The following is a 24,962-nucleotide window of genomic DNA, read 5'->3' as shown; positions in this document are numbered from 1 at the left end:
GAAGGTTAAAGAAGTTGGACAGATAAGTAGTAAGAAACCTGTGGGAACAGGTTTAAAGTAAAAAGCAGAAGTAAGTGCAGCTGTGGCTTAAGAATGAATGCTGCAAACAACCTGTAGTATTATCTAGTGTGTGGTAAGCACTGTGATATCAGGATTGATGACAAATGATTCTTTAGACTGCTTCATGACGTGTGAACCAAGATAAGTAAAATAGAGGAGGTTCTCAGGAGATTTTTTAGCAGTGAAAGCTTGATTTGTAGTTTTAAATACAAGGTGCATTTAAATCAGAAGTGAAAGTTGGAGCTAGGTCAAGGTGAAGAGGCTGGACAGCAACATGGGAAGAGGCCAGTATTGGTTTATAAAGATGTGCATTGCAAAAGAGTGTTCCCTGCTAATTCTGCAAGGAATTTTTGCAAACAGTAGACATAAGTGTCACCAAAAATTCCTCCTTCATTTGATATTTTATTTTTCATTACAGCGGCTGCAGCTTGGCATCTTGGTAATTAGCTTAGAAGATCACAGTCATGTGGCTGGTCTTCTTGGGTATAGTTCTTCGGAGGAGAACTCTGCTGTGTCGTATGAAACATCCTCAACACTTCCAAGAGATCTCATGCACACACTTCTTGCTAATTTGGGATTCCATGTGGTAAGCTTATCCTGTCTGTATTTGTTTCAGAAATATAATTCATGGATATATTGTTATTTATGATGAAAATTTAAAAGTTTAGTCCAGTATGTGAACTTGTTATATTCTTTGTTATGAGGAACCATATACTATATTCTTTGTTATGAGGAACCATATACCTACTTAGTAAGGTTAAATTGTATGTGAACTGAATCTTGAGAATGCAAGTTTTATAGTTTATAGGAGCTACATGTCATATTTTTGTAGTAAAGACTGTAGTTTCCTCTCATAACCATTTTAATTTCTTGATATATATTCTTTCTGGATGGTTTCAGAAACACCAACTAAATCAACTTTTGGATGAAGAGAAACCAGGGAAAAAGGGATCTGGAAAAGATTCTTCAGACACTGATCAAGCTGTTCAAGATAATGAAGAGGTCATTACTAAAGAAGCTACAGAAACACAGAAGTCTCAGGAGGGTGAGTATCAAGAATCTCCTGCACCAGCATCACATCTGGGAACACTCCCCAAAACATCTTTGTCTGCTACAGGTGTGTAAACATTTTATTTTTGCAAAATTTCAGTCATAATAAAGATTTATGTGTGTGAATATTATATACTTGATTAGTAAGCAAATGGTTATTTAAGGGCGATCTTCTGTGATGAGGCTTTTGTTATTATCTTAAGAGAAGAAAAATTGTATGAGTGCAGTGGTCAATAATACTTTGAGTGCAACCCCGATTGCAGAGTTCTCTCTTCAGCTGGAATGAAGTTCTGGAGACAAAGTTCTGATCAGAATTTGTTGATAAATTGCATGAAAGTATGCCAGTTATTTTAACCAGGAGGAATATTCTAAGTCTTTATAGTCTCATGAATATTTCATATTAATTCAAGTAAAGTTGCTGCGAGACTTGTTTGTAAAATGATGGATTTTTTTTCAGTTCTGGAAGAATATGGGGGAGAAAATGGCTATGATAGCACGAGCAATTTGCGACAACAGTGCATAGACTCTCAGCTTTGGGGTACACATCCACAACACCTGTTAAGACTTCTTTCAACTCTACATTCACATTTGCTCACCTATTGTACACATCATCAGTTTGAAGAGGTTAGTGTCTGAAATAAAATCTAAACTTTTATTTTGAAATATTAGAAAAAGGTGAATGGAGTTCTCTGTAGTTTCAAGTGTCTTGTAGGTACTGTATCAAGTTAGCTCGTTATTAAAATAATCTGATCATTTAATTAAAACTCTTAGCTGTAACATGATGACCAAAATGAATTTTCTTATAAGGCAGAATAAATTTAAGTACTGTATTTCTTATCTAGTGACCTAGTTTGTCAAGGCCCTAATTGGTTAGACTGAAATTGACGAAGATTTGGATAAATTACCTCTTAAGGGGTTTTGTGTCCAAGGCTTGATTGAAATTTGTGGATTCACGCAAGATGTAGTTGTTATACAAAACCCACTGATCATACTTAGCCTCATTCATTGTAAAACAACAGACAATAGTTATGCTTACCTGGAGACTTGAAAGAAGAAAGGCTCGACTGTACATGCCCAGCCCTCTAGGCATAGTACTCGTCTTCTGTAGTCTGAGTACAGTAATCCCTCAGTTGTCCGGATCGTCATTATCCAACACACCAGACCCAGGCCCCAAAGATATGTGATATATATAATTTCAAAGAAATAAAAAAACTGCCATCTGATGGTTGGCAATGCTCTGTGGCCTGACAAAAATATTGGTAACACTGCTTACACTTGGCCGAATGAGAAAAGTTTTTGGGGGGTGGGGGAGGCTTCAAGAAGTTTCCAAGGAGAGGTTGTGTTGGATCAGATGGCTGGGTGCCATGATAGAGGAGGGACAGTGTGGAGGGAGGGAGGAGGGAGGAGAGAAGACAATAGCTGAGTACAGTAACAGACACACTCCTTTACTTTTTTATATATGTTTTATGCTAGAGAATTTTTGCTTATATTTATACTGTTTTCTAATTTTTTATTTTTCCAATTGTGTGCATAGGGGTACATACAATTGCACATACTCATTTGATGGTGTGTGTGTGAACTTGCTATAGCCTGTTTGGTTTTGTCTTGCCTACATATGAAATTTGCATTTTTAATAATTTATGGTGATTAGAGATGAAATATCAACAGTGATAAAAATATTCTCTTGTGTAATGTTATAATATATGTGATAATCATACTAAGAGTATGATTATCACATATATCATAATGAACTATGGTACAAGATATCAAGCAAAGGAAAAAAAATGGCAACACATACGTATGCATGCACTCATTCAATGGCATCATGAACTTCCTGGAGTTTGTTTAGTTTTGTGTACTTATGTTTATGATACAGTAATTCATATTTCATTAAAGGATATTTATAGTACTGAGGGAGAGAGAATAACAGCAACTGAGGTATGTTTATATAGAAACCTAACACAGTAACACACACTTCTTCACTATTCTATTTGTATTTTATGCTAAAGTACCGTGACCGGACTTTTTTGTTGCCAGACGTTTCATTGCCGGATATTTCATTGAACAAACCTTTCATCATTGGACGTTTCGTCGAACTAACATTTTGTCTCTGGACAGTTTGTCAAGTAGAAGTTTCGTTTAAGGATGTCTTGTTGAATAACCGTATAGTAGATAGATGGTTTCATTTTCCTTTATGGCTTTTCTTTTATTTTTTGTTAATGTAAGTAACTCCTCTTTCATCTGTGTGTCTCCCAACTACCCATTTTAGTGTTTTTACTAAATCTTGGTAAACTACCACTTAAAACATGGTCTGTTGTAAACTTCCAATTTATTTTTTTTCACTTTATAGGTTTCTTTTTAAAGGAACTTTTATTATCATGTAAAATTAAACATTAAATAAAACCATTAAAGATTTTGTTTTGGTGAATAACTGTGCTTTCATTAGAATGTAGTATACATTTATTGAAATTACAGTAAAACTTAAAAATTGTATGCTATAAATTTTTAGCTATTACAGTCCATCTAAAAATCCATCTGGATTCTAGTAAAACTTGCAAATTATGTTCAATAGCTTTTAAGTACTGCAGTCTAAGTTTTTAGTCATCTGAGAGCTTTTTAACCTTCTATTAACAATTGCATATTTCTTTTTAGGAACTTTAGGCATTACACCACATAAAGCCTGTTGTATTGTTTGCTCCCAATCATTTTGTTCTTTTTTAAGTTTTCTTATAAGGCAAGATAAGTAGGGATGAATGGTTGATAGTCATAGTTGAAATACTTGGTGCCAACCTTCAAGAGAATTATTTGTGCATGGTATTCCCTTCTTACATACACATGGAGATATCAAATTGTGTGCATCATTGCCTTCCCTTTGTACAGCACCTAACTAATTGCCCTCAAAGTAGATGAGAAATTCTCCCAAGACATTATCTGTTTCCTCATCTAAAGAAGCTATCAATTCATTAAATACATCTATGATGTCCTACTTTGGAACAAATGCCAAGGCTGTAATGTTTTTGTTTAGAAAAGCATTCCTTGGACTATTATACTAATTTTGCAGGCCGCAGTCCTGGATCTTTCTCCAAAGGCACTGACCAAAGTGGAAAAGCATCCAGATATATGAATATCAGGGAAATTTTTTTCTATGCTACTTATTGCAGCTTTTTCAAAACATTTATTGATATAGGCCCCATAGCACATGCTTTTTTAAGTTTAGAAAATATCGTATCATATGTTTCTTGATTTTTGAATTTTGTGATGCAGTGCACAAGTGGAACAGTATGATTTTCTCCAAGGAGAGTATGGATGGTATATAGTTGATGGTTGGCAGGAGCACTATCAAACATACTCTTGAAAAACCAATGCATACTTCTTGCCAATAAATCGAGATTAGCGTCAGTTGCCATTATAATGATGCTTTCCTCTTTGAATAAAACGAATCTCTCTCCCCTTAACAAAACCCTAAGTTGGTCTGTTACTTCATGCCCATCTATGTATGTCCTTTGTCTTCTAATCATTCTGCCAAGACTGTCTTTTTTTGGGAAGAGAACCAATTGCTTCTAAGGGGAAGTCAGATGTGCTGTTCTGAATTTTAGTACTCATAACTTCTTCAGTATTAGAGGCCCTTTCCTTCATCTTCTGTACTGTCTTGAGTACAACAGCTCCACTCGCATCTGGTGGGTGAGAATGCTGAGGTGGATCACCTTGCAGTATATCATTCACTGTCTTCAGTTGCCCCCCCACATTTTCCTCTTTCTTCGCATTTCCAATAGGTAATGTCATCCCTCTTTTTGTCAGCTGTATAAGCATACCCATTGTGCAGTAGTTTCCTTCTACCACAATTAGTAACAGTGAACTCCATGGCTATAACAAAATAATAATTAAAATTATTTATACTTTAATTATTTTTTACTTTGAACTGATTTAGGTAAAACGTTGTAATAAAATATATATTCATGCTAATGTTACTCAACAGCCTTGGCCTTGGCAACGGAATGCAATGAAATGGCTGGCAAGTAAAACAAAAAGAAACTGAGAAAAATGAAAAGAAGATGATTACTCACCTTCGGTACACTTTTTAGTCAAGTTACTACAAGGAGTAATTATACTCGGTTAACAATTAATAACAATAGGGGCACATGTGAATAATAATACAGGTTGACCATCACTAATCCGGCATCATTGAGACTTGGAGGGTGCCGGAATAGCCATTTTGCTGGATTAGCCACTTATTAGGCTAGAATACACGAAACCCAGTAGCTAAGCACCTCATCTTAGAATTAAAATATCCCATAAATCAGTACAAGTTGGTTAATAAAGAAAAGACAATTGTCAAATACAGGTAGTGCTCGAGTTACGATAATTCGACTTCCGATATTTCAAGTTTACGATGGTGTTAGCAATTAATACCGGTACGAAAGTATTTAGGAAATATTTTTAGATTTCGCGCAGGCACAATCAGGCAGCGAGAGAGACCAACTTACAATAGAAAAACTTCTTTTCCTCCATCTCTTTATTCCATCTGCTAGTTAAAAAAGTAAAAGAGAATGTGATAAAAGTATTGTTAGTAACGTTATACTCTTGCGTAAATCGTGCAATAAAACAACCAAACGGGAAACTGTTGTTTTGCTAATAATCGTATCGGATAACAACTGTTTTGCTTGTATTTCAACCATCGTACGGTAATACACAATTACTGTAGTTATGTTACAAATGACGTTAAGTACTGTACAATAAGACTGATATATTTTTTACACTATACCCTTATTCGCTTTGGAGAAAAGATCGGCAGGAAAATATACTGCTACAGTAACTTTAAGCTGTAAGTTGTAGCTGAAGCTGAGAAAACTGTGTTCAAGCTGCTAATGACTATAAATTATTGTGCATTGGCAACATGGATGAAACTCAGAATGTATTTTAATCAAAACTACCGGGCATGAAAGAATACAAATTATTACTGTTTTCACGCCGATAAAAGATAAATACGTAAAGCTCGTATTATGATGAAATCAAGAGAAAATAGCGAACGGAATCTTGATTTTATTTTACACAAAACAAACGTGCCCCCAAAACGGCCAGCCGGGATTCCCGCGAACGTCATATATTAACGAAAAAAATAGCTAAATTAATTTCACAACGAGACATATTTAAGTTACATTTCAACTTAAAAACACTTCGTGTAACGAAAAATATCCGTGTCCCAAATAAATAAAGTATCCATATTCATTTACGCTAACTAGAAGAATGAAAAGCGCTTTGAACTTAGTTAAATGCGGCGAAATAAACACCATATCGATTCCCAAAACAAAACATTGATCGCAGTTTATAATACAAAAGGAATATGAGAATATACGCAATTGGAAACAGTGTAGTAAAGCATAGCTTTTTAAAAGATCCATGAAAAAGATGCACATTCGTTATGTTGATGTTTGTATAATACTGTTAATATGTGAATAGAGTTCAGTATAATGTAGGCTAGGCTACCAGTTTGTTGATGCAGCACACTGCACCACCAAATCAAAGCGGCCGGCGAGCGAGTTAGCGCAGCGACCCAGGAAATTTGAAAATTATCACGGAAACGTTAGAAATTACTCTAGCTGAAATTTTTACCGGATTAGTGATGGTCAACTTGTAATAAACTGAGATTATAAGGATTCGGCAGTGCTGTAAAAGGTGAAATTCCTCGTCGCACTTGGAGCGGTGCAGACAATGAATGCAAGGATGAGCTGAGAGTTCCCTTGGTCACTCATGATAACGGCATCCCTCTGAAAGAGAGTGGTGAATTAACTATGGGATTGGCAAGAATTGAAGCCCCATGTACTTGGAATACTAAGCAGTCCCTAACTGATAACGTGACCACGAATGGCACAGCTAATCGAAACTCACTTATATTGCACTGTCCACAAATTGAAGTTAAACTAGCATGCAAACGATAGGTGGCAGGCTGAGAAAAGGATCAACTGGGGAAACAAAAGGAGCGTTTACTGAGAATGAATGGAGAGAGACACATGGTGAGCATATACTTTGAGGGTTTCGTTAAAAGTTAAGAAATATTTCAGTAGGAGGAAAGTAGGCCGCCAAAATACTTGAGTTCGTCTTAGGCTTACCGTAGGAGTCCAAAACAATAATCCAGTATAGGGGTGTCCTGAACTGAGGCCTGTCGCACAGGGGGCAAGGGTTGGCGATCCTGTGAAATTGAGTGAGTCAGGAAAGCATACGTCCGATTGCTATTAAGCCAAAAACCGTCTGAGATCGGATTCGGGTGAGTGCAGCCGAGCTTGGGAGGGCCTGATTGCCTCAGGGCCCAATATGGCAGCCGGCCTGGGTAGTTCTTCCAATCCTTGCAGCGGCTGTCCCTCAAATTGCACCATTACATTATCTACTTTGTTAGAATATCGATGAAAAATACCTTATTGACCTCTAATTTAATAATTACCTGGTTGGCTGTTTAACCTCTAATTGCACCATTATATCATCAACTTTATTAGTCTATCGATGAAAAATCCCTCCGACAAAACGTTAGTTCGACGAAACTTCTATTTGATGAAATGTCCAATGATGAAAGATTAGTTTGATGAAACTTCTATTTGATGAAACGTCCAACGACAAAAGGTTTGTTCAATGAAATATCCACCAACGAAATGTACGACGACAAAACATCCAATGACAAAAAATCTGGGTACCCTACAGTACAGTCAACCTCCCTTTATCTGCAGGGGTTAGGTACCACAACCACCAGCAAATACCAAAAATTTGCGATATATTGGAACCCCCCCCCCTCTAAAAATGCTTATAACTGTCTATTTTAACAGTTCAAACACCAAATATACCTTAAACTATCATCCTAAAACACTTTATTATCATTTTAATATAATTTCAATATCACTTTAATATTTTAATGTTTCGACATCACTTTAATATTTCAATATCATTTCTGAGTGGCATAACTATTATGAGGTGAGAAAACTGGTTTAGGGAGCTGTAGCCACCTGGAGGGTTCACTGTAAGGAGGTCCCTCCTATATGGTTCACTATAAGGAGGTCCCTCCTATGGTAAGCTTTACTTTAAGGAGGTTCCTCCTGTACGGAGGGGAGAGATGGGGGAGAAAACCAGTTTATGTAAGTATCTCTCTCACTCTCTGAGTTAGGAAATATGTAAATTTGCATAAAAAAAAATACATTTTACTGTACTGATATTTTGCTGTTTACATTAATATTAATATTTGAAATTAGTAAATAATTTTTTTATCATAAAAATGTATTTAGTCACGAAAATAGCATGAAAATACAGTAATTAGTGAATATTGCTGTGTGAAAAATTTGCAAATTAATGAATTTTCCACGATACATTTGGAGATAAATTCCACGGAAAAACCTGCGAATAATTGAAGCCACAAATGCTGAACCATAAATAAGCGTGGGTTGACTGTATTCTCATTTATATTTACTGTATTTTCTTATTTTTCTTATTTTTACAAACCCACAGATAAATGCAATCATCTGTGTAGGGCATCAGTGAACTTCCTACAGCCTGTTTGGTTTTGTCTTGCCTACATGTGAAATTCATATTTTAAATATTTTTACAGTGATTAAAGATGAAATATCAACAGTGATAAAATATTCTCTTGTGTACTGTTATGATATATGTGGTAATCATACTTACAGTATGATTATCATAGTGAAATACGGTACAGTAAGTCAATGCCAAAAAAATGGCAGCACATACTTATGCATGCACTCATTCAATGACGTCGTGAACTTCCTGGAGTTTGTTTAGTTTCATGAATTTGTTTATGGTACAGTAATTCATATTTCACTTAAGGATATGTACTGTATAGTGATGATATATAGTAGAGAGAGAGAGAGAGAGAGAGAGAGAACAACTGAGGTATGTTTACATCAAATCCTGTGACAGTACAGTAACACACACACTTCTTCACTATTGTATTTATAATTTATGTGTAGGGTACATATGGACACACACTCATTAATTAATCTCCAATAACTTTTCAGTAGTTTTCTGAAAATGAATTTGGTTTGAATAGCATTATTGAGAATTTCCACATATAAAGCAAAAGATGTAAACACAGGGTGTTGTAATGTAATGCACAAACACTGTGTATTACAAACTGAACGAATTTCATTTTTGGTAGATTGCACTAGGTTAGGCTTTCAAACAAGATTACCAAACTTATGGCTTATGTAACAATTCATAACCATCTCTTATAATTAACAACCACTTACCAAAGAACTGACATAAACAACATCGAGTATGATAAATAAACAAATTGGGAACAGCTGTTTTGCAATTTTGAGGGATTTTACTTTAACATACAGTATGTTAGTTTACCTTTGTACACCTATTTTACATTTATGTACAAAAAGGGATTTTGACAAAGGAAAATCTATTTCTGAGGAAGGCCCTGTGGTCACCCGGTGAAATTCCATTCATGAATGAATTTCTAGGTATAAATTGCTAGATATACCAGAGAAAAAGAGCTTTTCAGGAATGCTGGGTTACTACCCCAGATCGAGCGCCTTCTCTACAGAAGATGTCATAACCAAGGTGAGTGAAAGGATCACAACCACGGAGCTACACTAAAGATATCCCTGCGCAGAAACCCCGAAGAGAGCGGTGAGCCGCAGCCCCACACACAGACGCCCACAGACCGGGCACACAGCCCCACCTACTTCATTCCAGGCTAGCACCATCCCCAGGCTTGGCATGTGCAAGTAGGGGAGTAGAAGCCACTTGAGGGTCATCAGGACATCGGGCCTTCTCAGAAGCCAGATTTTTCCTTTGTCAAAATCCCTTTTCTGAGTCCAGCCCCGTGTCAGCCGGTGAAATAGTGATAGAGAATCATGCCAAGACTGCCAACTACGAGGAAACAAGGTAACCTGAAGAAAAACACAAGCTATGAAAATGGTTTTAATAAGGATATCTCTCACATGAAAAGTGAATATTAATTCGAAAAGTACAGTAAACAACCTTAAAATTAGAGGAAGTCAATATAGCCAACAACATGGCAGGAAATACATCAAAAATACTTCTAAGACTATAAAGGCAGAATATATATTCAAAAAATACTTAGACAAAGAGTAAATATAACCTTATAGCTAATAATGAGAGACACTTACAACATGGGAAAATATATATATATATATATATGGGGGTACATGGAGTAAAATAAAACCGCCCAGTACCCTAAAGACAACTTAGAATCATAACATGTCAAATTACAGTTTCCAATTATAACAAAGACACAATAATATCAATATGAGGAGCAAGGTGCGAGGCATGATCAACCAGAAGGGCAAGCAGAGAAGCAATGAGGCAGACATGGGGGGTAGGAATGGATAAAGGATGATAATAATTGCTGTGGGAATGACACCCTCACAGCCACTGTAGAAAATTTCAGGGCTTCGAGGATTTCTAAATAGTGTCGCGAAACACTCAGAGGTGATTTCCAACCCGCAGTATTTGGTGTCTGAGAAATCCATATTATGAAAGTAATTAGTGGAAGTAGCTACTGCGCGAATATCATGAACTCCAGGAACTGAATCCTGGTTAGCTTGTTTAATGAAATACAAATTTGTTGTCTTATTGCATTTATCGAAAGAGTACCACCTTCTCCCTGATAAAGAGAGGGCCCACTTACACTGTAGGTGGAGTTCTTAAAAGGTAAGACTTAAGGTATAAAACTGGCTAAAGACTGTCCTGTGGATGGGCACCACTCCGAGAGACCACCTGTCTTGAGGGTCCTTACTTAGCTAAAAATCTAGGATCAGGAGAAAGGAGGGCTTCCTCCAATGGGAGGAAACTAACAAAATCATCACTCAGAGAGAGCCGATAGCTCTGAGATTTGGCACCTGAAGCTGCTTAATCAGAAATAAAGCTTTCCTTAACAGATCCAAATAAGTGCATTGAGAGTTGTCAATCTCGATGCTAGCTTAAGAACATCATTGAGGAACCACGAACAGACTGTGGGCTTGGATAATGGTCCCCAGATGAGCAGATGTTCCAGGACATTAAAGTGCAGGAACTGTATGTCAATTTTGAAACCATATAAGAATACCTCTTCAGGGCTGACTTAGCTGTGGTAATAGTGGCCGGCAAGGCCTTTTCAAACAATGATCTGTGTTAGTTGCAATCATATAGGGTTAGTAGTCAGTGGCTTCTGGGGCTTCAGCGATGTCTTCAACAGGCCAGTTTTTTTACTGCTGAGTCATATTGTCTGAGAGTAGAATCTTCTGTCTGGATTCTAAAAACAGAGGTTAACGGGCCAATGTTTGCTCCCTTTGAGCTGCAAACTTTATAGTCCATAAACTAGGTATTCTGGAATTAGATGTTGACACATCTATTTGTACTGTTTAATACGGCTTAGAATCAAGACTTCGCAACCTCTGTGTTCTGAAGAAGAGGAAACCACTGCTCTTCGCCAATACGCTACCAGGGCTGGTTGACCTTTAATGTCCTGAGTTTGTAATACTTTCAATAGCAAGTTTATTGGAACAGATAAATCTTCTCCCACTTGTTCCACCCATGGTCATTGGGCGCCCGTGGCGCATTTACTGGGGATCCAGGTTCGAGCCATAACAGGAAGCTTGAAGGTTTCATCGCGAACAGATCCACTTGGAGACCCGGAACCTGGCGGCAAATCCAATTGAATGACTCCCTGTCCAGAGACCACTCCGTCTCCAAGAGAGTGGCCCTGGACAGGGAATCCGCCACCACGTTCCGCACCCCCGCTAGGTGGGTGGCTGACAGATGCCAGCTGTGCTTGTTCGCCAGGGAGAAAATGGCAACCATAACCTGGTTCACTCGACCTGATTTGGAGCCGCCCCTGTTGATGCAATGAACTACCACGGCGCTGTCCAACACCAGTCTGATATGAATCCGGCTGGGGGGGCGGATTTTCTTTAAGGTTAGAAATACCGCCATAGCTTCCAGGGTGTTTATATGGAACTGCTGAAACATTGTGGACCACGTCCCTTGTACTTTTTGTTTTGGCTAATACCTCCTGTGCCGCTTAATGAGGCTAGTCCGTAGAATCCATTAGCCGGAGGGGGAAACTGGAGTGGAACTGTTCTGGACAGGCCACCAACTGTGACCAAGGCCGCAGTCTCTTCTTTAAACTGGGAATGGAGGAGACCTTGTCTCTGGAGCTCCACACATTGGCTCCTCGCCACTCCGCCACACTCTGTTTATGTCTTTAATTTTGCTTTTAAGAGCAGGTCCGCTACCGAGTAAATTGAAGAGACCCATGATTTTTCTTATGTCCGGCGGATGCTGCTGATTTGTCTTTCAGGAATTTCCTGGTAAGGGAAGCTATCTCCTTCCGCTTGGGAGGCGTGGGAGGGATAATGTGTAAGAGGACAGATCCCACTGGAGACCCAGCCACTGAAACTTCGACTCCGAGTCGGGCGCGGACTTCTCTGTTCATCCGAAACCTAACGTACTCCAGGAAGTTGATGACCGTGGTCGTATTCCGACATTCTAGAACTGTTGGAGCCCAAATTATCCAATCATCTAGGTACGCTGCTAGGGATATCCCTCGGGACCGGAGTTGCTGAACTACCGTGTCCGCCAGCTTTGTAAATATCCTGGGTGCAATATTTAGACCGAAAGGCATGACCCTGAAGGAGTAGGCTTGATTCCCGAGTCTGAAACCCAGGAACGGAGAGAAGCCTCGCGCAACCGGACGCGGATAGCAATACCTGAAAGATCGGGACAGAGGTGTGATGGCTCCAATGCCGAAGTAGAGTCCACTCAGCACCGTAGTTACGCGTAAATTTGTCGATTTTTATGTAATGATTTCTTAGACGCGAGCAGATCCAGGATCACCTTGCTGATCGAGTCTTTCTTGGGAAATAGTGACAACCTGCCTGAAACTTTAGGTGCCTTACTTTCTTATTGTCATTGCTGAGCACCTCACGTAAATCTTAGGACTTCTTGAGGGTGGCTGGTAAAACTCTGATCAGAGGAGGGGGCCTTTGGTCCAGCTCCATCCCCAGACCTTGGACACACTGCTGTGGTGCCCAAGGGCTGAAGGACCACTGGTCTCTGAACCAATACAGGCCACCACCTTACCTGATTGTTCTCAGTGGGAGGAGCCGGGTTTGTTCCTCTACCACGCCCAGGTTTACTCTCTTGGGGCGGTGCTGATTTGCTCCTCTGTAAGGGGCCCGACCTTTCCCCTGCGCCCTATTAAGGCCGCGGAAGAACCTAACAATGCCCCAGGGGTTGTATGCTGAGAAGCAACGACGAGGGTGCAGTAAGGGAATGGGCTGGTTGGACCAGCACATATTGTTGGGGATGGGCTGAGGTGTGGAGGGCTGTGCCACTGCCGACCGGGACGGGCTGGACTACCGCTCATGATGGGGTCTTTGTGCCTCCTGGAACCGCTTGCCACCTTTTGTCTGGGGCTGCCAGATCTCTGGGGTCTACGCTTATAGGCTGAGATGCCCCAGCGAGCAAGAGACTCTGGTTAGCTCTTGTAGCCCCCGAGACACTGGCTACTTCTTCAGGAAGATAATGAGATCGAGCTTTCTCCTTCGCGAGCTAGGCCCATGACGACGGTGGCATCGGCAAAGATAAACTTCCTGCATTCGAAGCTTGGCCATCATGAATCGAACAGGTCTGACTGAAACTCTAACAGGATTTAGCCAAGACCTGGAAGAAGGGGCTCGCCTGCACAGGAGACGGCAGTCACTCCGTGGAGGACGGAGTTCAATGACTGGCCAGCTTAGTCCGGCTCAACCCGCCTTCAGCGCAGGGCTTCCGTAGCTTGTAGCTGTTCGAAGGAATTGGGTTGACGAAGACAGCAAGCGCCCAGCTTCCTGGCACAGCAAAAGTGGACGGAGCGCCAACCCAGAACTCCTCACCCCTGGGAACAGATGAGTCTGTCTCCTGCTGAGGCAAAGGATTGCCGCCAAAGCACGCCAGCCGAGCCAGAGCTACTCTTTGTTTAGGCAAGGAGTCGCAACCTATCACCCAGGGCTAACATTGCATAGCTGCCCTTGAAAGGTAAGTTTGGTATTGTCTGCCTGCCACTCCACAGAGGCGAGAGAGCCACTGAGCTTATTCCAGGGAAGATCACTGGTCTCTCTAGGCCCCTGTCTGAGCTGCACTCCAGGCTTCTTCCAAGGCCTAACGGGGTTTGGATATGTGGGCAGGAGATCGCAGGAAAGAACTCAAGTTCTCCAACCGCCTGCCAAGACGACAGTTAAAGTACCGTGTTGAATAGCACGGAGGGCTTAAAACGCCAAGGGTTCTCACGCCATGAGGAGATCAACAGATCCGGGAATAGTATACCATGTTCTGACTCGCCATGGCGAGCCATCCCCGCCAGTATATTATCACATGGCAGTTTTTCGGAGATTTGATAAACTTCGATCAACCTCCGCCGAGAACTTCGAATAGTTGATTTGCAAACGCCCGATCAAAGGCAGCTGGCGAGGGAGGCTTGCTTGATGCTCCTCACGGCGCTTTGCCGGAGGTACTAGGTTTGCTCCTGAAGCAGGTGTGGAGACTTTAGCCTTCGACGGGGAAAGGCTTAGGTTTTCCTGGAAGATTCAGGGACTTAGTGCCCTTCGCTTTCCAATATGAAGTCTTCAACTTCAGCTTGGGGACAGCTGATGGAGCCCTGTCACCCAAGGTGGAAGACTTTAGAAAACCTGCAAACAAAGAGATAGATGAAGATGGGGAGTCAAAAAGGGGGCCCGCCCCCGCAACCTCACTTACCTCGCTACTTACCACCTGGTCCTGTTCTGTATTCATTGGCTCCAGGTCCAGGTCTAACGCGGCGACGTCCTCCGATACCTCCGCGTACAGGATGTCCTCTTGGGGTGGCTGGGTCGCATCCCAGATCTGCTGATGATGGGTGGCTAGTTCTTCCGCACTGCAGCCGCCACCGGCGTCAAGTAAAGCAGGTCCTCAACTGCCACGAGGACATATATTTCCCGATGAACGCTCCTCCCTAACCCAGCCACCCAAGCGCGGAGAGACTCAAGAGAAGTCTTCTTGGAGGACTCGTCCGTCTGTAAGAGAACAGACAATTAGGGTTGAACGAAAAGACGGTTCGAAAACCATATAAACACTACATTGATATGAGGAGCGTAATAAGAAAAACTATATCTTGATCACTCGCCCTGATGCCAGCACACAGAGCTGGCAAACTCACAGCCGGGCTGGGTGCTAGACAATCAGGTCATCTAACCGACCTCCGCACAACCACGTGGTCCGCACACCACGTGTCCATAGGGCTGCTGAAGCAAAGTGGTGCACCTGCCCTCAACGAACAGTCTGTGGCAAAGTACATGAACCTACCACTTAAGTAACCTAAAGCTGGAAGGCCAGGGTATTTCAGCTACAACCGGAACACCTGGTGGAGAGAAAACCCTTCTGCCAAGGACGAGACCATCAAGCCACAAACTAAACAGAGTGATAAGATACTTCAACCCACACCGCTGAATGAAAGGTTTGAGACAAATAGGACCCACCACAAGGCCAAAGCAGCAAAACGACTAAGGAACCCCAGGGTGGAGCACCGACTCAAAATATATAAAATACACAGTGGCGGAGGAGATGCTCACTCCGCCAGATAAACTAAATATAAATATAATATTCAGGTAAATAATATACAAGTGATGGTAAAAATGAGAAATCCAATTCGAGACCAGAGGAATCCTCTGTTCATGACTCTTCTCTCAACCTCCCCGGCCAGTGAAACAAGGTGGATGATGCTCATGATAGGCCAAGTATATAACATAAGCCGGAGCAGATGTCAACAACCCAACCAAGCAACCTGACGGAGGAATAAGATTCAGTAGGAGAATGTTCGAAACCGGAATCGAGCGAGTAAAACCAAACATCTAAACAAAACACAGCGCTGCCAGGGGCTGGTTCTGGAGGAGTTCTAATCTCTCCGACCAGAGGGAGTCCCCTAACTCGAGAAAACGCCATCTAGCGTCACCCGCACGAGTAGAGCAAGAGCTGGTGGGGGGGAGAGGGGGGGGGGAGGGTGGTGGGGTAGGGAAGGGGAGTAGGCTACGAGAGTGAAAACAGGATAAGGAAATGATTCACCCGGGCCGACTGCAAGCACACGCCACACCAAGAATATAATATGAACTGGTAGGACGAGCCTACTCCAGGGAAGGGATGCGACCAAGAACTCAACGCCCAACTCCTGACTAGGCAAAGCCTAGATGGATATCCGAACTTAGGCCTAGCCTAGGCTAACGGAAGGAGTACGGGAAGGGTGGAGGAAGGGAAACAGGGAGAGAAATTCTGTGCCGAGAACCAACCGGGACCGAAAAGAGGGGGGCAAAAAAGGTGAACAGCCTAGAGGAGACACACCTAATGAACTCTACTCCTTCAAAAGAAGGGGAGAACAAAGGCTCACTCTGCCACCCCCAAAACGGCCACAGAGGAAACAGCAACAAAACTCCCTCGACCTGATGGACCACTCCACACCTAACCTATGAGGGGGCGAGAGGACAAGGAAGCAATACGAGCCTAACATGATAGGCAAGGGAAAAAGACCCACACATTACATAAAAACCATCACACAATAAACATAAGAATAATTCTAAGAATAATTTCTAAGAATACTGTGCTCATGCGAGGTGTGAAGCCCACCGAGGAGCGTATTAGTCCTAAAAGCTGCCGCTACCTCAAGCGGTAACAAAACAATATATATAAAAGCACCAACGCCAAACTAATAATAATAATAATATTAATATTAATAATAATAAGTTAATACCAATCAGGAACTCACCCTGGGAGACTTATGGGTATGACGGGACTCACAGGGGACTCGATGGGTTCATCGAGAATCTAATAAAACACCAATGAAGCCACCGCAGAGGAAACCCGCCAGAGGAGAACTGGGGAATAGATAAGAATATAATCTATTACGAGACAACCTCGACAGAAAAACTGAGTAGGGTCGCTCACTGTCAACATGACAATAGATTTTGTACATTATAACGACCGATCTCATAATTGTGAAAAAGAGACAATCTGAAACAATTATCGAAAACCCACAATAAGATGGTAATTTAACTTGAGATGGAAACTGCTTGAAGACATGTCGAAACAGTTGAAATAAATCCAAAGGGCAATAAGCACAAATGGTTGGCAACAGTCGCGGCTAGAAAATGGAATGAAGTAGGTGGCGCTGGTGTCGCCCGGGTCTGGCTGGACGCCTGTGTGTGGAGCTAACGGCTCACCGCTCCCGGGTTTTAACATAGGATATCTTTCGAGTAGTCTGGTTGCGGATCCTTTCACTACCCTTGAAATATATACCGACGCCTTCCTTGAGAAGACGCTGATCTGGTAGGTAACCCCAGTATCCCTGAAAGCTCTTTTCTGGTATATCTAGCACTTACCTAGAAATTCGTGCATGAATGGAATTTCACCGGCTGACACAGGGCTGGACTCAGAAATAAAAATAATTTCATTAATACTTTTGTTTCTTTTAGAAAAAAAATTATTCTCTGAAGTTTTTCACTAGTTGGCTCGATCAGCTGATTCTGAAAACATAAACAGTACAAATGGTGGGCAATTGTTTTTTTTTACACAAATTATGAATGATGATATAACAAGAAAATAATACAGTATAAATGGATTCTGTAAGTAAAATAAGAGTTTCATTACCATTGCCTTTATCTTAAATACAGCTGTAATAGCCTATTTTACTTATGCGAATGGATACTGTGAGTGTAACACCTAGGTCAATAGTTCACACACATTTTGTATCTCTTGTATAGTAATACAATATAGTAACAACAGATAAGAAAGTTTCTGTATAAAAATACATTAATGATCACAAAACCGTGGTAGGTTGGTGACCACCCTATAGTCCGGCGTCCGATAGTCGAAGGTCCGATAGTCCGAAAGTCAGAAGGCCCGATAGTCCAACGGACTGCAAACCAACCCCCACCCCTTCATAGCTAATACGGCAAAAATTGTAACCAGTAAACACCCATAAAAATACCAGCATAACGCATTGCCCTAGGGGTGTTTACTGGTTTATTTTGCCCATGATAGCTATGGAGGCGGGGGATTAATCAGGCGGGGGTGGGGCGCTGCCTCGAATGCCGGCTTAGACCTACGACTATCGGACCTTCGGACTATCGGGCCTTCGGACTAATGGACTGTAATCGGTAGGTTGCAGGTAAACATGGGTAGCCTACTTGCCTACTGAACTGTGTCATTTATGAGAGAGAAAAAGAAGGGGTTGCATTTTTTTCGAAGGGTATTTATGCAGTATATTTTGTTACACTTTTGGGGAAAAAGGTAGGTAATTGCCCCTTGCATAAAGTTTGCAGTTTAAAGTTTGATGGCTGTTGTTTATAAGCATACTGAGGGTTTACAGTTACAGTGTGTGGTATTGACAAGGTTAGGTGAGGAAGTGTACAGAGTTGCGCTTGAGCACCCCTAGAATTTTTTACTCGCCATTATCCGACGGCCCCTTGGCTATATTAATTCGGATAATTAAAAGATTATTAATGACTGTGGTGTATCGTGAGCAGGACCAAGTTCTTTTAGATTTTGCTCTACTTCAACTTTTTCATTAATGTGTGCTGTATGTGTTTAAGGGCTTGGTGAGTTTTCTTTTTCACCTCGCTTTGCTTTAGTTAACGTCCTCTCTTTGGTCACCGATGCACTCATGTGAGAAGAGATGATTTTCTTTTGTGATTCACATACTCTTCATTAGATCATTTTGCCCTTCCTTGGCTCTTGTTGGAGATTTTCATACTTCTTCATAATTGGTAATATGTTTAGTATCTCCAGTTCTGTGTGGTTTTAACTTTCTTTGTACATTTTTTGTGTGAAACTGAACTATAGCCAGTGCATGGATTTTATAAAATTTACTGCTTCCCTAGTTGTGTTTCCTTTTGGGATAAAGGTTACCATTATTTATGTATTAATTGTGAATTTGTTTTTGTTTTGTTTACAGTGTGTCCAGTGTCAGTATTTATATATTTTACTATTGAGGTGTTTGAATTTTTTGGTCTATGTAAATTAATGTTTTATATAAGTAACTTAACCCTTAAACGCCGAGCCTCTATTTACTAAAGTGTCTGCCGTATGCCGGTGGCGTTCAGGAGTTAGCGCCGAAGCGGAAAAATTTTTTTTTAAAAATCACAGCACGCTTAGTAGTTAAGATTAAGAGTTCATTTTTGGCTCCTTTTTTTGACATTGCCTGAAGTTTAGTATGCAACCATCAGAAATGAAAAAAATCATTATCATATATAAATATTGAAATATATGACAGCGCAAAAAAAAATTTCATATATAATTGTATACAAATCACGCTGTGAGCAAAATGGTTAAAGCTAATGAGTTATTTTATTTTCTTTGTATTGTACACTAAATTGCAATGAATTTGGTATATAACAAATTGTAAAACGATCAAAGCAACACAGAGAAAATATTATCGCAAAATGATGCATGAATTCGTAACGCGTGGACATAAAAAAGTTTGTTTCAAAAATTCACCATAAATCAAAATATTGTGCTAGAGACTTCCTGTTTGTTGCAAAATGAAGGTAATTGATTGAATATTACTAGACTGTAAGTGTTTTAGCTTACAATTGCAGTTTTCGACCATTTCGGTCGAGTTAAATTTGACCGAAGGTAGAATTTTTTCTATTTATCGCGATTTATATGAAAATATTTCAAAACTGATAAAAGCTACAACCATGAGTTATTTTTTGTTGTATTCTACATGAAATTGCACACATTTTCATATATAAAACATTATGTAACGACTAATATAAAACGGTGCAAACATTACGACAAAGTGACGAAAGAATTTCTGAGATGTTCGGCCGAGTTACCGTGCGGATGTAAGGAAAAAGTTTTTTTTCAAAAATTCACCATAAATTGAAATATTGTGCTAGAGACTTCTAGTTTGTTGCACAATGAAGGTAAATGATTGAATATTACTAGTATGTAAGAGTTTTAGCTTACAATTGCATTTTTCGACCATTTTGGTCGAGTCGAAGTTGACCGAAGGTTTAAATTATGGCACTTATCGTGATTTATATGAAAATATTTCCAAACTGATAAACGCTACAACCATGGGTGGTTTTTGGTTGTATTTTACATGAAATTGCGCACATTTTCATATATAAAACTTTATGTAACGACGAATATAAAACGGTACAAACATTACGACAAAGTGAAGAAAGAATATCTGAGATTTTCAGCAGTTAGCACGCGCAGACGTAAGAAAAAAGTTTTTTTTAAAAATTCACCATAAATCGAAATATAGTGCTAGAGACTTTTTGTTTGTTGCAAAATGAAGGTACATGATTGAATATTACTAGAATGTAAGAGTTTTAGCTTTCAATTGCATTTTTCGACCATTTCGGCTGAGTCAAAGTTGACCGAAGGTTGAAATTTTGGCACATCGTGATTTATATGAAAATATTTCCTTAACTGATAGAAGCTATAACCATGAGTTATTTTTTGTTGTATTCTACTTGAAATTGCGCACATTTTCATATATAAAACTTTATGTAATGACTAATATAAAACGGTGCAAAAATTACGACAAAATGACGAAAGAATTTCTGAGATGTTTGGCCGAGTTACCGTGCGCGGACGTAAGGAAAAAGTTTTTTCAAAAATTCACCATAAATCGAAATATTGTGCTAGAGACTTCCAATTTGTTGCAAAATGAAGGTAAATGATTGATTATTACTAGAATGTAAGAATTTTAGCTTACAATTGCGTTTTTCGACCATTTTGGTTGAGTCAAAGTTGACTGAAAGTTGAAATTTTGGCACTTATCGTGATTTATATGAAAATATTTCCAAACTGATAAAAGCTACAACCTTGGGTGTTTTTTGATGTATTTTACATGAAATTGCGCACATTTTCATATATAAAACTTTATGTAACGGCTAATATAAAATGGTGCAAAAATTACGACAAAATGATGAAAGAATTTCCGAGATTTTCGGCCGAGTTACCATGCGGACGTAAGGAAAAAGTTTTTTTCAAAAATTCACCATAAATCGAAGTATTGTACTAGAGACTTCCAATTTATGGCAAAATGAAGGTAAATGACTGAATATTACTAGAATGTAAGAGTTTTAGCTTTCAGTTGCATTTTTCAACCATTTCAGTCAAGTCAAAGTTGACCGAAGGTTGAAATTTTTTGTAGTCGACGTACGGTACGTCCGCTCGTCACCCAACAGACAATTTTAGTCGACTTACGATATGTCCAGTCGGCGTTTAAGGGTTAACAAGTAATAGCTATAGTTTCAAAGTGTCACGGCAGGTTAAATTCAAAATTCGCGCTACCGCTTCAGTTGTTTAGTGTTTAGTGTAGGAGACTAGTCCCGCCCACTAACGGGAATACTAGGAACGACTTAGTAGACAACCTCATTCTGTTTCTGCTGGTCTCGAAGTAAACATCAGATCTTTGCAGCAGCTTTTTTCACTATTTGCTGGGTGTATAACTGGATTTCGGTGTATTATCGCTGATTTCGTGTAGTCTTCAAGCTTACAGCTTTCAGGATCAGTATTTTTTTGTTTTGTTATTAAGATCTGATTCAAGTTGATCATAAATTTCACTATGGGATTGAATTTGCACTCGGTTAATTTTCCTTTACGGAGTAGTGTAATATAATGTAAACATTGCATTCGCTACTGAACCAATATTTTCGGTAATGAATACATGTCTGCAATGTCGAATTATGTTTGATAGGAGTTGAGATATGTTTGTATGATGGTACTCTGTGTTCTCCATAACTTTTGTCAGTAAAGAGTTAATTAAACTTCTTGTTATTACACTTTCCTTTGCAGAGAACTGAAAAATATGTAAGGGCAGAACATAGTAAGGAGAGAAATTGTGCTTTATTTTTGGTTGCAAAGGGGTTTTTGAAGAATAGACATTTTTGACAGCTGAGAATTGGCTCTGACCGCCCAGGACCTGGGAGCAACCGGTGCCCAGCACCAGCTCCTGATAGTCTGGAGTCAACTCTTCCTGCATCCAATTTTTTCGCTCCTGCTAATAGCCCTCTTTATTTTTCTCCACTTGCTCCCGTGCCTTGCTCCCTTGCTTCTTTCCCATGCCATTGCCAGTCTTGTGTCTGGGTTAACAGAAGTTAACTTTGTAATAGTGAAGTGTTGTCCAGTGGAGGAGGTGGTTACTCATCCCCTGATGCTCCAAGACAAAGGTCCCTGTCAAACTCCGATGTACCAGGGAGGAGGCATACTGGAGGTCCAAGGGAGGTTGGGGGGTTTACTCACAGGTAGTCGCCCCCTCAGTCGACCCTGTTGTCCGGTCCCAGGTATTGACAGACAGCCACTAGAAAGGCATCTTGCTGGACGTGTAGTGAAGGAGGTGGCTATCCGGCCCCTCGGATCTCCTAAACCCAGTCCCTGTCAGGCTCCCCTAAACCTGGGAGGAGGCATACTGATGGTCCATGGGACTCCAAAGGGGTTTTGCTCCCGGCTAATTGCCCCTCAGTCGAGGCTGTTGTCCTCAGGTATCGACAGACAGCCACTGGAAAGGTGTCCAGGTGGAAGTGCATGCATTGTTGTCTGGTGGTTTGGACTCCAGTGTGGGCAAAGGACGTAGTTGGCGCTTTTCTAGTGCGTCTAGGCTATTGACAAGGCATGCATCCATTGCTGAACGCAATTCCCCGCTTCCTCAGAAATGGCCCAGAGAACAGGAGCATAGTCCCAACCCTATCTGTAGTTTCTGGGACAGCCCCAGTGGTTTGTCTCCTAAGCATCAACCAGGGTCATTATTCACCTGCAGTAACTCTCTTACCAGTAAGGAAACAATAAGCATTGCATACAATGCTGGCCAATTCTTCTATTTCAAATTCATTATCATTCTTCAATGTTTTGGAGTAGAGTATCTCCTTGTATCCCACCTCCATTCAATGTAGGATTCAGCTATGTAATTACTTGGTAAATTAGTTATGTGAAAATGACATTTTCATAATAAAATTAAGTTTCATATATATTTACCAAGTAATTACAGAATCAGAGCCCGCCCTCTGCCTCCCCCTCTTATGGACATAAGGGCACAAACAAATTGCCCTTACCAGCCAGGTTGTTTCCCGTGTTCTGCTGATAGTGGGCGGGGCCTTTCACCTACGCAAAAACAAACACTACCATGAATTTTTTTAAAAAGCTGCCACACGAGTTAGAAACATTAGCTATGTGATTATTTGGTAAGTATGTATGAAACTTAATTTTACTATGAAAATGTAATTTTCTACTTCCATCTCTTTGGACATTTGTTTAATTCCTGAGCTGGACAGGGTGGAAGAAGTATGGAGTTGTTTTACTTCTTATGTGTGTGATGATGATGTAGAGGAATTGGAGATCTTCCTATGTTGGGTTATGCTCCTCAGCCTTCAGCAAGTTGATTCCTGTCTCGCTGGTTTCATAGAGCTGGTTGTGAGTTTGTACTTTGCTTTGCTGTCTCTGTAGCTTCCTCTTCCCTTACACTGTTTACAGTGTTGACTCCTCATTTGGTGGCTTCCTTTTATATCATTCCTGTGTTTGACAAATGCCAGTGCTCTTTGTTGTGCCTTGCTTATTTACTTTTTGTATTCTCTCACATGCAAGTGTGATCTCGGTGCTCCACATCCTCGGTCAGTCTGGTGCCCCTCCTTAGGATTCTATATGCCACCCTGGACTGTCTTTCTGCCTCTCTCTTAGTTGGATGCCACATTATTTTGGATGTTGGCATTGTTTGACATTCTGATGCTTTGATGCCCCCTGGTGCCCTTGTTTGTGACCAAGCCCAGAGGTTTCCTGTGGAGTTGCTGTCTATCTTCGTCTTCCAGATCTCTGCTGGTATATTCTAGTTGACAGCTCCATGTTGGATTGTAGTTCTGTGGCATAGACTCTGTTAACTGTAGAGAGCTCTTGGTTTATTTGCAACATTTATACTGATTGGTGTGTCATATACTTTGATTATTACGTTATATTGTATAAGGATTTATTTGTTTTGTCATCTCTTGTTTTTAGGTTGCAAACGAGGCAGAGATTCACAAAATGGAGCCATTTACCTTTTTTCAAGGGACAGGGGCTATGAACTAAGTCACCAAATAACAAGCCTCTCTAGCTCTAATGTCCATTTCCACTTGACTAACTGGAGCCACTCTTATTTTCTTGAGGAATATCACTCCAGCAATCAGAGATGCTCAAGTGACCAGAGCCACTCCAGCTTTAGGATCAGAACTACTCTGGTGTCTAGTGCTGCAAACAAAACTGCTCCAGTGATTGGAACTGTGACCAGAGCTTCTCCAGCTTTCATTACCAGGAACTGCATTGACAACTGGGGTCATGACGAGAATCTGTTTAGTTTTCAGAGCTGCTATAGAGTTCATGACCAGTGCCACTCTGATAACCAAAGCTATGACTGTAACTACTCCAGCTTTAATGGATGAAGCCATTCCAAAGAATGGAGCTGTGAGCAGAGCTGCCCAAGTTTTTGTGGTCAGAGCTACACCAATAACTAAAGCCAAGACCAGAGCCATTATTTTGACCAGAGTGGTTCTGATGAACAGGGCAACAATCAGAACCCCTCTGGTGACTTGTCACCCCAGATTTTTTCATAACCAGTGCTATTTTGATGGCTAAACATATGACCAGAGGAATCTTGACTATAGCTTGTTCCTTTAAAAGGACATCCGAAGAGAGTTGTTGAAGCACATGGTGGTCTTTTTGAACAATGGGAGTGCATATTTGGAATGCAGTTGCCAGCAGCACTACCACAAAACTCACTTTAAACATTGCAATTATTATTATTATTATTATTATTATTATTATTATTATTATTATTATTATTATTAATTGTGCAGCGG

The 24,962-nt window shown here is 40.4% G+C and overlaps 1 protein-coding gene across 1 annotated transcript in view; it reads left to right on the top strand.

The window, feature by feature from the left end:
• LOC136831091 (probable E3 ubiquitin-protein ligase HERC1) overlaps nucleotides 1–24,962 on the top strand; it is an 801,341-nt gene that overhangs the window by 241,120 nt on the left and 535,259 nt on the right. The window contains exons 19-21 of the mRNA XM_067091041.1: nucleotides 479–646; nucleotides 961–1,177; nucleotides 1,568–1,734. Coding sequence (XP_066947142.1) covers nucleotides 479–646; nucleotides 961–1,177; nucleotides 1,568–1,734 — 552 coding nt within the window. The remainder of the gene's footprint in view (nucleotides 1–478; nucleotides 647–960; nucleotides 1,178–1,567; nucleotides 1,735–24,962) is intronic.

Source organism: Macrobrachium rosenbergii, chromosome 48 (genome assembly GCF_040412425.1).
Source record: "Macrobrachium rosenbergii isolate ZJJX-2024 chromosome 48, ASM4041242v1, whole genome shotgun sequence".
Taxonomy (NCBI): Eukaryota; Metazoa; Arthropoda; class Malacostraca; order Decapoda; family Palaemonidae; genus Macrobrachium; species Macrobrachium rosenbergii.
The sequence above is the reverse complement of the archived record's forward strand: the minus strand, read 5'-3'. Positions and strand labels throughout refer to the sequence as shown.